General features: G+C 41.5%; 2 protein-coding genes across 2 annotated transcripts in view; one reads left to right on the top strand and one right to left on the bottom strand.

The window, feature by feature from the left end:
• kcnd1 (potassium voltage-gated channel, Shal-related subfamily, member 1) overlaps nucleotides 1-14,177 on the bottom strand; it is a 96,488-nt gene that overhangs the window by 8,441 nt on the left and 73,870 nt on the right. The window lies entirely within an intron of this gene.
• Nucleotides 8,460-10,178, top strand: LOC126402471 (tripartite motif-containing protein 16-like). Its single transcript, XM_050064490.1, has one exon. The coding sequence runs from the start codon at nucleotides 8,475-8,477 to the stop codon at nucleotides 10,161-10,163; it is 1,689 nt and encodes a 562-aa protein (XP_049920447.1). The 5' UTR covers nucleotides 8,460-8,474; the 3' UTR covers nucleotides 10,164-10,178.

Here is a 14,177-nt window from a genome sequence, read left to right as displayed (position 1 = left end):
ACACACACACGTGGTTACGTTTAGCCAACACACACACGTGGTTATGTTTAGCCGACACACACACACGTGGTTACGTTTAGCCAACACACACACACGTGGTTACGTTTAGCCGACACACACACGTGGTTACGTTTAGCCAACACACACACGTGGTTGGGTTTATGAAAAAGAACAGGGTTTGGCTTTACAATCTTACAGGAAGTGAACTCCGGCCTCCTGGGTGAAAGTCGGTGGTTGTTGGACCCATCCAACAAGTTTGTGCCAAAATTTGAGGAAATACCATCCCATTGTTTTTAAGATATTTCATTCACAAGACTGAGACGGACGGACCTGATGTGTCTCCAACATGGAGGCATTACAGCAGCTCAATNTTACAATCTTACAGGAAGTGAACACCGGCCTCCTGGGTGAAAGTCGGTGGTTGTTGGACCCATCCAACAAGTTTGTGCCAAAATTTGAGGAAATACCATCCCATTGTTTTTAAGATATTTCATTCACAAGACTGAGACGGACGGACCTGATGTGTCTCCAACATGGAGGCATTACAGCAGCTCAATCAATAATAAAAAAATACACACACAGTAAAAACCAAACATTACAGATGGTACAGACTAAAGACTGGTGTCCACACATCAGGAGAAGAGGCTGAATATAAACAGATAATGTTACAACACATTCAGACAAAAAGACATCAAGACATAAATAAAATGTTCTGCTCTGTAACAGGAACAGTTTGTTTTTAAAGATTCAGATTCTGATCTCTGAGAGGGTCGAACTGCTGCACAAGATATTACTGTCTGCATGCACACACACACACACACACACACACACACACACACACACACACACACACACACACACGCACAGGTTGCTGGTTGTTGCCTCATGCAGCCTTCACCTTTCATCGTATAGAGCCATAAATCACAGGTAGAGAGACGAGGAAGAGGAGGAGGAGGAGGACATTAGGGAGCAGGCAGGAGGCCAGGACGGTTTGTGTGATTCTGCTCAGACACACTTTACTGAAGCTTCAGTTATCTTTATGTATCACTGCAGCTGATGACACATCTGGAAGCAGCTGCTCGTAATTTATACTCTTGGGACACAGAAGACGCTCACAGATTTGTGATGTGATGTTCAATAATTAAACCACAGGCTCATATACAGTTGATATCAAACACAGTCTGATGTGTCACAGTTATTATTACTTAACTTTAAAAATGTCTGCACCTTCAGTGTGTGAATTATCTCTTTAACTTTCCTGGTGATGAAATTATTCCCTTCACTTTCTCCCCTCTCTGGAGCGCCGTCCGTCTCACGGTGGAATTAAACTCTTTATATTTAAATATGTAAATGCTTTGGGACTGTACAGTGGATCAGATATAAGGTAATGAAGTGCAGCTCTACCTGCTGCGGTGGATTATGTCTGAGTCCTTCAGAAAATAAGGCCACGACCCCGTCGGCTGCGCTAACGCTCATATCAGAATATCTGAGAGGTAATTTACTTTTTTTCTACTGTGAAGCTAATTTCACAGCAGTGCAGCGTCGTCCTGTGCACACGTGTTTCATAATGAATCTCCTGTCATTAAGAGCCGGCCGTCAGAGCTGCTGACTGTCCAGTTTCTGTCTTCTGAAAATAAATTCATGCTGTTAAATACATTTATAAACATTATGCATTAGATTTAAATACGTTCATTTATTTTACAGGGAGTGTTCTCTGTTGACAGATCTGATCTAAATCCTCCATAAGCTCTCTGAACATTTTATACATTAATACTCTGAATAACATCACAGAAACTGTCGTCCTGCAAACTGAACATCTCACATCATTTTACTCTGTGTGCCGCTGAGCCTCTGAACCCTCACCCGTCCACCCACATGATCTCAACATCAACACAAACAGTGACGCACTTATAGTGAAACTCTGGGTCGATACCAATGTTTAAAAAAACTGTTTGGCCGATACCGAAGCTTTTATTTGTTGATGGGTTTTTTTGTTGTTATTTGTTCCCACTTTGTTCCAGGGACACAAAAAAAATCTACATGATTAAAAAAAAAAAATCACAGTTTCAAGGTGACCTCTGAGTGCACCCCATACAGGCCAAGACCTTTTTAGCCTAGGGGCAGCCTAGGTCATTTGGTGCTACATTTAACAAGATTACATTGAACGCATCATCAGAACGTTATAATTTACCATCGCCTAACGCTCATTTCTACTGAATAAAGCTTGAACGCATCATAATGTGGCTCAATGCAACCTGTTAGTTGTGGCCACTGGCTGCTTACAGCTAATGTTAACTAGCTGCTAACAGCAAATGTTAACTAGCTGCTAACAGCTAATGTTAACTAGCTGCTAACAGCTAATGTTAACTAGCTGCTAACAGAAAATGTTAACTAGCTGCTAACAGCTAATGTTAACTAGCTGCTAACAGCTAATGTTAACTAGCTGCTAACAGCAAATGTTAACTAGCTGCTAACAGAAAATGTTAACTAGCTGCTAACAGCTAATGTTAACTAGCTGCTCTGCTAACAGAAAATGTTAACTAGCTGCTAACAGCTAATGTTAACTAGCTGCTAGCTGCTCTCAGCTGACATTAACTGCCTGCTAACGGCTAATGTTAACTAGCTGCTGGTTCTGCTAACAGCTAACTTTAACTGGGTGCTAACTGCTAACAGCTAACATTAACTAGCTGCTAACTTTGACTAGCTGCTAACAGCTAACGTTAATTAAATCTCCTCCTGCTGATGTCATCACAGATTTGTTGTTCACAATGTAACATCATCAGGGAAACAATAACAGGCTGCGTTCTCTGACGTGTTGACAGTGAGTTTACTGCGTCCTTCTGTCCTGACAGCGTCCCAGGGAAGATCTCCGTTCATCCCAACGTTAGTCTGGAGCTCTACTTCTTGCAAAGTGAGGGGAGGAAACATCGGCCACTGCCATCGCCGAACATTCTTTTGTTTGCTTATAGGCCGGGGGAAATATCAGCTGATACCAATGTTCAGCCGATAAATCAGTGTATCTCTAGACCGTAGTGATGATGTTTATAGCCTAACGTTAGCTTTACACTTCTGGTGATCGCATTCAGCTTCAAAAATCATAAAGAGGTGTGTGTTTGTGAAGATTATCTTACTGAACAAAACGTGTTTTATAAACATTTGTTTGTCACAGAGTTTATTTTCTACAATAATCCAAAATCAAATGGGTTTTTGACGAGGGATTCAGGGCGATGCTGAGTTCAGGGTCGACCTACAGAAAAGCGTCACCCCTGGAGAACAAACCAACGGCTGCCTTGAAGGAAAAATGTAAAAACTGCTTGAAAGACTTTTTACAAAACTTGTTAAAGGTACATCTTCACTCTGTAACAGAAGCAACTTCACATTAAGCTTGTGAGATAAAAAATATTCAAGTACAAGTAAAACTGCTTAAAAAAAGAGAAAAACACGACTGTCACAGTAACGAGAATGAATGTTATTTATTTCCTCCCTCCCTCAGTACAAGTCATGAGCAGTTAAGCTAACGGGATAATACATGCACAACCACCGGTGTGATTCTCTGAAACCTAATCGTCCCCTTCGTTTTAATTTACTGTGATACTGAGCCTGAGTGTGTGTGACAGTAATTTGCTGAATGAGTGTGTTGGGTCTGTGGGAGCTGTGTGTGTGATGACAGCACTCAGGTCAGTTTTACTGGACCTCCGGCGTCCTCAGCCGGGAGCGATATTGGCAGCAGTGAGCAGATCAATGGAGATAACAGAGCGGGCCGAGTGGAACAGAAGTCATCTGTAATTGTTGGCAAAAAGCGCTCAGAAGAATCGACGGAGATGTCAGACTGCGGCCAAACAGCCGGGATGAATCTGTGCTGGATCACTAACTAAATCCACCCTGAACATCAACTGGACCTAAATCTTGACCTCGACACTTTACCCAACATTTTACTTCTTTTATTTCTCTCCAAGCTCTCCTCAGTTAGTCAGGCTTCTTTTGTCAGGCTACAGAGATGGTAAAATTAGCTAAATTTATGACATCAGTTGCCTTTCATGGGCATAAATAATAAAAAAACAAAACTTATATTTTAAATCACTAATATGTAATAATAATGACAATAATAATACTACATTTGATTTATATGGCGCTTTTCTGGATATTCAAAGGTGCCTTACAAAGAGCAACAACAAAACTAAACTAAATAAACAAAAAAAAAACATTAATAAAGTTATGTCGGCCTGCCCATCAAAAATATGTTAAATATCCAGTTTACAGAAAAAGACAAAAGAGGTTAGATATATTAAGATGTTTTTAAAATTAAGTCACACACAAAAAAAAAGTCTGTAACAGTTTATTTGCTGACGTAACAATTTGGTTCAAGTCAGTCCAATTTAGCAGCTAAAACCTGTTAGCTAATGCTAAACAGTTCTATTCAGGTTAGCTTATTGGTCATTTTAAAGGCTACAGTTCGGTTCAGGTTAGCTAATGGTCTGATGAGCAGTTAAAACAGCTTGACTCAGTTCAACGCATGACTTTAAGCTGCTAAAGTGGCATTTTTGTTTCATTCAAGTTAGCTAACAGGTCAGTTCAGCCAGGGTCCATGTCATTGGTTCGACAGCCCATTGGTTCGACAACCCATTAGTCCGACTGTCCGCGGTGCTGAACGGCTCGCGGCGGCCGTATGGTGCGCCGCGACCGGCTTGAGGCGGAGCAGAGTTTGTCACTTTCTTTTTCATTTTAACCCACACCATGATCTTTTCCTGACCCTAACCAAGTGGTTTTTGTGCCTAAACCTAACCAGACCTTAACCACAGGGCATCATGATGATTTCGGAACGGACTTCAGAAAAATCAGTTTAATATGGTCGGAACAATGGGATGTCGAACCAATGGGCAGTTCCCGTTCAGCCAAAGTAGTTTGGTTCAGATTAGCTAACAGGTCATTTTAGCAGCTAAAACAGTTTAGTTTATGGAAGCTTGTTGTAGCTGGTTTAGCTAACTGTTTTTGTCAGGTTATCTAAAGGATCGATGTAGTGGTTTAAACAGTTGGGTTTATGTTAACAGGTCAATTTAGCTAGTGCTTCAGTTCGACAGCTAAGCTACAGCTGACGAGATGTTAGCTAACAGGTCAAGTTATCTAACTGATCTAGCAGCTAAAACAGGTCAGTTTGCAGTTAGCCGATGGGTCACTTTACCTGCTGAAACAGTATGACTTTAGTTGTTCTTTTATCTCAGACATCCCTTGACGGCACAGGCGCATATTTCTGTCAAAACCCGACCGGCCCAACATTATTTAATTAGGCCTACTAAAGCACTGAGTTTGTCACACAGTGGTTACAGGCTATTTACCAGGCCGGGCGTGCGCCGTGGGTGCTCAGCTGCGGAGAGGGAGACCTCCATGTTTGAGACGGGAGCGGGCGGCGGGAACGGGCGGCGGGAGGTCCGACGCTTCTAGCGAGAGGAGAGGGAGAAATAAAACAAAATAATATAAAATAGGAAAAACCTGTCTCACTCTTTTATTTTATTTTCAGCATTTAATCAAGGCGGAGGCGGGCGGCTGGAGGTCCGAGACGTCCAGAGAGGAGAGAGGTAGAAACAAACAGCCAATGTGTGTCTGTGTGTGTTATGTTCAGGTGTTGTCAAGTAAATAACAGTGCCCAAGCAATAGACAGGACAGACAATAGAATTTAATTTATTTTTACACTGAAAGCTGACCGAATCCGACCCGAGCCCGAATACAATTTATACATTTCTGACCAAACCCGGCCCGACCCGTCAAGTACCGTCGGGCTCGGATCGCCACACTCTAGTGTGTGTATGTCCCCTATTTTCTATCCATACATATAAACTTTAAATAGACTATAGGCCTATTAAAATTATAAGGCATCTTTGAGTAAACTGCGAGTATCATTTAAGTAGGCTATGTCGTGGCTGGCCGAGTGTCCTCTTTTTTGGAAATCAAAATGTGGTCACCCTAGCTAACAGTATAGGTTAACAGCTAAAACAGCCAAGCTAAGGTTAGCTAACAGTTTAGGTTAGCAGCTTAAACACTTGAGCTGAGGTTAGCTAACAGTATAGGTTAACAGCTAAAACAGTCAAGCTAAGGTTAACTAACAGTTTAGGTTAGCAGCTTAAACACTTGAGCTGAGGTTAGCTAACAGTATAGGTTAACAGCTAAAACAGTCAAGCTAAGGTTAGCTAACAGTTTAGGTTAGCAGCTTAAACACTTGAGCTGAGGTTAGCTAACACTTAAGCTTAACTTGCCTGTCCCCTGTTGAGTCCAGTAACTTAAGCAATAATAGCCAGGGCTACTTATTGGACTTTAACGGTGTACAATATGAGTTTTGAGGCTTGTTTGTTTGAGAAAATCTTATCTATAAGCAGCAACAGTCAACTCAGAAGTTCCATATCCGAAACTCTCCATATGCAGATGACTGACTCAAATTAATAGGTGAGGTAATAACCCAAAAAACAAATGAAGGACAAACTCATAAACATCCTAACTCCATCTCCTGGTGCTGTGGGAACAGAGCGGCAGCCACAGAGCTGCTGTCGGCCCTGTGAGTACAGCTCAGAATGTAAATGTAGATATAAATGTAAATGAATGAAGCTGTGATGGGCAGACAGCCGACTGGAGCATCTGCCAGCTGTTAACTCACAGTACCACTGGAACATCAGCCTCATTAGCCTGCAGTTTATGGACCTGGTGCTTCATAGCTTGTAAAGTTTCACTGTGACTTTTGGAGGAAGAAGAAAACAGCCCCGACACTGAGGCTGCATTCATCAGGTAACACCACCTGATGAACACCATGGTTAGCAGCTGTCAGGGTGGGGAGTGTCCACATTAAAAATATTTCTCAGTTCATCTTTAAGGATCTCAGTTCTTTAGCTCCCTTCCTTTTAAACAAATTTCAGTTGATTGCAGCTGTTCAGTAGGTTCAAAATTGGATGTCATAAACTGACTCAGTATTATTCTAGTTCAATATCAAACGCTGGCACTAATCTACTGCTAAGTATTTCTCTGCAAGCTCTTATTCATGACTTTATCCAAGACCCAAAAATTCTCATCAAAGTTAGCAAAATTAGCCAAAGCTGTAACCACATATATATAAAATATAATTTCCAAACCACAATATTTAAAATGTGTCAGAAAATTAGGCTTTAAAATTAAATTAAATTATTGTCATATGGAAAAGCTGAATTGTCCAATTGTGGTTTGCTGAGGTTTCAGTGTAGCTTTCTGTGGTTTAAAAGAGTCCAGTTTAGTAGGAACACTTTTGTTTGTCTAACAGGTCAGCTGAGCAGTAAAAACCTTTAGTTCAAGTTGGCTAACGGATCAATACAGCAGCTACAACAGTAGGGTTCAGGTTAGCTAACAGGTCAGTTTAGCAGTAAAAAGCTTAGATCTGAGTTAGTTAAGGGGTTTAGAAACTATAAAAGTTAGTCAACGGGTCAGTTAGGCTACGTACGTGGTAAAAGCATTATGTTCAACTAAGCTGACAGGTCAGTTTAGTCACTGAAAAATTACTCAACAGGTCAATTTAGTGGTAAAAATAGCTGGATTTAGCTTAAGTTTAGCTTAGCTAACAGGTCAATCAGCACCTTAAAAAACTGTTTCAAATTAGCCAGCGGGTTTAGCAGCTAAAAACGTTGGTTAACAGGTCAGTTTCATAGTAAAAGCTGTTGGGTTTAGGTTAGCTAACAGGTCAGTAAGGCTACGTGGTAAAAGCATTATGTTTGAGTTTGCTAACTGATCAGTTAATAACATGATAACCTCAGCTAACAGGTCGGTTTAATGGGTAAAACTCTTTGGATCAAGTTATCTATCAGGTCAGCTTAGCTTATAAAATAAAAAGACTTGCAGTTGGATACCTGTGTCATAAAGTCCTCAGTCCTTCTTTTCCCATGCTGCCTCTCTGCCCTCAGACTCCGCCTCCTGTCACAGTCACCTGACTCTCATTCATCTGCTCACCTGTTCTTAATCACATAATACTGTTTAATTGTGATTTGCTACAGTATTGGACTTTCATTGCCTTCACAGCTGTGACTGATTTATGTCTTTCATCGTGTGCTGTATTTAATTCATTGTAAGCAATAAATAGTCAGATTAAACTTAATGACAGGAAAACTAAGTCATCTCAAACTGGGGAGTGTCTGTGAACAATTTGGTTCTGAGAAGAGTTTACCTCTTAAAATCTGACGTGAGCAGAGTTTTTAAATTAGAAATGAGTTCTATTATAAACACAATGTCTCTCACACCGCTCCTCTTCCTGGAATGTAGAAAAGCTTGGTCAGCCCTCCCTCCTCTTCGTACAGCTCCACCCCGGTCCCTCCCCCTCACTTCTGCACTGTGTCGATGGGTGTAACCAACATGGTGGTGACGTGACAGAGCTGACAGGCTGCACACACACATGTTGTTCAGATCACAGCTCAAAGTGGTTTCAGTTTTACAAAGTGAAACTCAGACAGACGTTGGCACTGAGAGGTGAAATGGCGCAGCAGGGAGTTCAGCTGGACCCAAAAAGAATCTCTTGTCCTATCTGTGTGGATCTACTGAAGGATCCGGGGACTCTTCCCTGTGGACACAGCTACTGCATCAACTGTATTCAAAGCTTCTGGGATGGAGAGGATGAGAGGGGAATCTACAGCTGCCCTCAGTGTAGGCAGAGATTCACACCGAGGCCTGTCCTGATGAAAAGCACCATGTTAGCAGATTTGGTGGAGGAACTGAAGAAGACTGGACTCCAAGCTGCTCCTGCTGATCACTGCTATGCTGGAGCTGAAGATGTGGCCTGTGATGTCTGCACTGGGAGGAAACTGAAAGCCTTCAAGTCCTGTCTGCAGTGTGTGGCCTCTTACTGTGAGAAACACCTCCAGCCTCATCGTGACTCGGCTCCATTACAGAAACACAAGCTGGTGGAGCCCTCCAAGAAGCTGCAGGAGAACATCTGCTCTCGTCATGATGAGGTGATGAAGATGTTCTGCCGCACTGATCAGCAGTGTATCTGTTATCTCTGCTCTGTGGATGAACATAAAGGCCACGACACAGTGTCAGCTGCAGCAGAAAGGACTGAGAGGCAGAGAGAGCTGGAGGGGAGTCGACAAAACATCCAGCAGAGAATCCAGGACACAGAGAAAGATGTGAAGCTGCTCCAACAGGAGGTGGAGGCTATCAGTCGCTCTGCTGATAAAGCAGTGGAGCACAGTGAGAAGATCTTCACTGAGCTGATCCGTCTCATGGAGAAAAGACGCTCTGATGTGAAGCAGCAGCTCAGATGGCAGCAGGAAACTGAAGTGAGTCGAGTCAAAGAGCTTCAGGAGAAGCTGGAGCAGGAGATCACTGAGCTGAAGAGGAAAGACGCTGAGCTGAAGCAGCTCTCACACACAGAGGATCACAACCAGTTTCTACACAACTACCCCTCACTGTCAGCACTCAGTGAAGCCACACACTCATCCAGCATCAACATCCGTCCTCGCCGCTACTTTGAGGACGTGACAGCAGCTGTGTCAGGAGTCAGAGATAAACTACAGGACGCTCTGAGGGACACATGGACAAACGTCTCACTGACAGGGACTGAAGTGGATGTTTCACTGTCAGAACCAGAGCCCAAGACCAGAGCTGAGTTCTTCAGATACTCACGTCACATCACACTGGATCCAAACACAGCGTACACACAGCTGATATTATCTGAGGGGAACAGGAAAGCAACACGAACAAGTCAACGACAGTCTTATTCTGATCACCTGGACAGATTCACCATCTGGCCTCAGGTCCTGAGCAGAGAGAGTCTGACTGGACGGTGTTACTGGGAGGTGGAGTGGAGAGGGACAGGAGTTTTTGTAGCAGTCACATACACAAATATCAGCAGAACAGGGAGCCCCAACGAATCTTTATTTGGACTCAATGACAAATCCTGGGCGTTATATTGTGTCAATAACAGTTATAACTTTTGGTACAACAATGTCCAAACTCCCGTCTCAGGTCCTCGGTCCTCCAGAGTAGGAGTGTACCTGGATCACAGTGCAGGTATTCTGTCCTTCTACAGCGTCTCTGACACCATGAGTCTCCTCCACAGAGTCCAGACCACGTTCACTCAGCCTCTCTATGCTGGACTTTATCTTTACTGTCACGGAGCCACTGCTGAGCTGTGTCAGCTCAAATCCACAGACGTCATTTAAAGGAAACTGGGTTATATTTAATTTTTAAACTTGTTTATTCTCCATGTTTGTTGCTGAGATCAGACACGTGCACAGACAGATCCCAGGTGGTGATATCTGGCCTCTGACTGGATAAATGCTCTTCTGGAAAGTTTTTTCTTTTTTCTATTCCTTTTCTTATTTTATATTTTAGTTTGGCCCGTGGACTCAATCCTCAGTTCAATTGATAACCCTCAGTATAATTATTGATGCATTCATGTGTTCATCACTTTAATGTTGCAGCTGGTAAAGGTGAAGCTCATTTCATTTTGACTTTATATCCTGTTGTGTGTCTTGTGAATTTCCCCTGGGGATGAATAAAGTTTTATATTAATCCTACATCCTGATGGATTTATTGAATATACTAAGTTGTATCATGCAGTGCAGTAAAAAGTACAATATTGACCTTGGGAATAGTGTTGCACGGTATACCGGTACTAAAATAGTACCGTGGTACTAGAGTATTCCAAACAGTACTATACTGCATTTGAAAAATACCAGTACTTTGAAATTGATTCAATTCATTAATTTAGTTAATTTATTTTACTCAGTTATGCACACAAACGCCTTTCTTGTTCCTATTGGAGCACAGATTGCACAAGTGGTGTGTATGACAACACCTGTATCAACATTCGCAGCTGGCGCACATGAAAAAAGACAAGAGAAAGTCTGCCTCGCAAAGGGAGAATACACGAGACAACACAAACTTGGTGGAACATTTGAGTTACCAAACCGTGACGTCTGTACTGAGGTACGGTGGAACATTTGAGTTACCAAACCGTGACGTCTGTACTGAGGTACTGACCGAACCATGATTTTTTTGGTACCGTTACACCCCTACTATTTATTGTTCTAAAGGTTTGTATCCAAAAGGACTTTTCCTTAGGAAAAGTACCAAAGAGTATCGAAAAGTATCGAAATTCATATTGGTATTGGTACCGAAACAAAGATTTTGGTATCGTGCCAACACTACTTGGGAATGTAGTGAAGTACAAGTATTAGCAAAAATACTCATGCAAAGTACAAGCACCTAAAAATTGTACTGAAGCACTGTACTTTACATCACTGCATGTGTTCAGGGTGGATCTGAGAAACAACAGTCTGAGGAGGTGCAGGGAGACTCCTCCTGAACTGGAGGTCTGATCTGTAGTTTGAAGGGTCGTTTAGTTTTTAAATAAAGATTTAATGATTTTGAATGAACAAATATCGTCTGAGTGAACTGATGATTTTGTAGAAATCTGTTGAGTATTAAACATCCACATAAGTGTGAGTGTATTAAATAAAATATAGTACGAGTAAAAGATGAGCTGCTGTATGAAACTTTATTTTCTACAATTAATTTTAAGAAAAGTTACTCTTTTTTCATTCAAGCACCTGCCCCCCCAAAATGTGTCTGCACGGCACTGGTTAACAGGCCAGTTTAGCAACTAACAACCTTTGTTCCAACTTAGCTAACAGGTCAGATTAGCAGCTCAAAGAGTTAGCTAGCAAATTATTTTAGCAGCTAAAAACATTTAGGTTAGCTAAGTAATGAGTCAGTTTAGCAGCTATAATAGTTAGCTAGCAAATCAGGTTAGCAGCAAAAAGTGTCAGCTAACTGGTCACTTTAGCTAAAAACATTTAGTTGAGGTTTGTAACAAGTCAGTTTAGAGCTAAAAATATTTACTTCAGGTTAGCTAAGTAATGACTCAATTTAGCAGCTAAATAGTTAGCTAACAGGTCAGTTTAGCAGTTAAAAACCTTTAGTTAAAGTATGCTAACACTAATAAGTCAGCTCAGCAGCTAAAATAGCTAACAGGTCAATTTAGCAGCTGAAGGAGTTAGCTAACAGGTTGCTTTAGCAGCTAAAAACCTGTTGTTAATGCTAGCTAACAGTAGCAGATCAGTTTTAAAAGTTATAAAGAGTAGCTAAAAGAGAACAGGCCAGTTCAGCAGCTGAAAGAGTTAGCTAACAGGTCAATTTAATGGCTAAAGCAGTTCAGTTTGGGTCACAGATTGGTGTGTCAGTAAGTTGGGTTTAGGTCCAAGTTTTTAATAGATTAGTAAATGTTAAAGTTAAAACTGTAATGTTTTGTGAGTATTGTATTGAGACAGATTCCAAACAACAACAACAACAACAACAACAAAACTGAACCCCTCCTTTGAACTGGGCTGATCCATGTATATGAAAAGAGTCCAGAGGCTGTATTTACTGCAGTGTTGTGTCTTTATATTCAACAGGTTATTTCCTCTTCCTGTGTGAGTGCGTCCCTGTCAGTCTAATTGATCCTATAATAGCTCAGCTCCCAGCGGACAGTAGAGACTAACCTACATCCAACAGAATCTCTGTGACCTCACTAAACCTTTCACAACTTAACTTTTTGTTTTGCTTCCTGGGAAGATAAAAAAAGGCCATAATTCACTGTCCGTTCTTTCTTTACCCTTCATCATTTGGTCTGTGTCACACTGAACTATCAGACGTCCATCTGCTCTACAGTGACATCAGTCACCATGACGACCAACATCAGCCATCTTTGGTCAGTAACTGAGAGCGTCCCAGAGTGACGTGAACGTCAAGTCCTTCAGAGAAACATATGTGAACAGAGAAAAGCCGTCGTCATTGATTAAAGGAAGACTCCGACATTCAGTGACGTCCTCGTGTTCTCTGTCTGCTCCACAGTCACATGATAAGTTTTCATCTCACTGTGTCCAGTGTAAAGATACATCCAGGATGTGATTAGCCTAGCTTAGCACAAAGAGGCAGAAACTGTTAGCCTAGCTGCTATATTTAGATTTTATAATATATGACACATGCCAATACAATACAAGCTGAATTAATCACAACACCAAACCCTGATGTAAAAATGTGCCACGTCTTATTCTCTGCAGTGTTTTTGCCAGTGAGCAAGAATATTTATAATAAACTTAATTTTTATAGCAGTGTTTACAGAACAAGATGGTTTAAACTATCGAGATGAAAAGAGCAAAAACATAAATGAAGACAAATAAAACATTGAACACCAGATTAAACATTGTCGTGTTAAATAATATAAGATGGAAAGAGACGAGACAAACAATGGATGTAAACAAAGCTTTCCTGTTGAAGTTGGTTTCGAGGGCTGATTTAAAAGCTTCCATGTTCTGTAACTGTGCTGTCTCTGCAAACACTGCTGTCTTTGTGCTAAGCTAGGCTCAACATGTCAACATGCTTCCTGTTTCTGTACAGCAGGCCCGTCCAAAGTCCGGCCCAGTGGCCAACAGAGCAACTTTATACAGCCGCGGTTTGTTTTCCAAATCATATGTGGCCACACAGTACGGCTTTATCAAGCAAGATCACTTTGCATATTTTACTGTAGCCCCTGACAACAGTGCTATCATCCAGTTTGTAGACATGCACATAGTAGGAACTGTGCAGGAGGAACTAATGTGTGTCCATAAACATGCAAACAGTTACCTAGCAACACACACTTCCTGTTAGGTAGCAGACATGGCTACAGCAAAGCTGCATCAAGTCACTACAAAGGGCTGTCGCTTTCAGGAGCAGCGTAAAGGTTAATACTGAACCACACTGAAAGATGAAACTGTCGTGTTTGTCTGATTTGCATGTGATTTATTTATTTACTCTTTATAACCTGTATGACGTGAGAAGCAGCTGGGACCCGTCCAAAACAAGTTAGACACAACTGAGGTACAGAGACAAAACTTTAATCCATGTGAACACCTGACTCAGGAGAGTGTGGCCATTTTACAAAACATCCAACTTCAGATTAATCAAATATAAAAAAAATGGGTGAAAATGCAAAAACTTATAGAAGACGATCAAACATGACGATCTAGAGGAAGATAAAGACGTGACAAGGTTTCTGTACGTTTACTTAATTTCTTCAACTTGTTTTTGAGTATTGACAGTAACTTTGTAATGGTCTATTTTATTCTATCTATCTACCCATCCATCCATCCATCCATCCATCCATCCATCCATCCATCTATCTATCTATCTATCTATCTATCTATCTA

The sequence above is a fragment of the Epinephelus moara genome, chromosome 16, assembly GCF_006386435.1.
Source record: "Epinephelus moara isolate mb chromosome 16, YSFRI_EMoa_1.0, whole genome shotgun sequence".
NCBI lineage: Eukaryota > Metazoa > Chordata > Actinopteri > Perciformes > Serranidae > Epinephelus > Epinephelus moara.
This window is presented reverse-complemented; position numbering and strand designations above follow the sequence as displayed.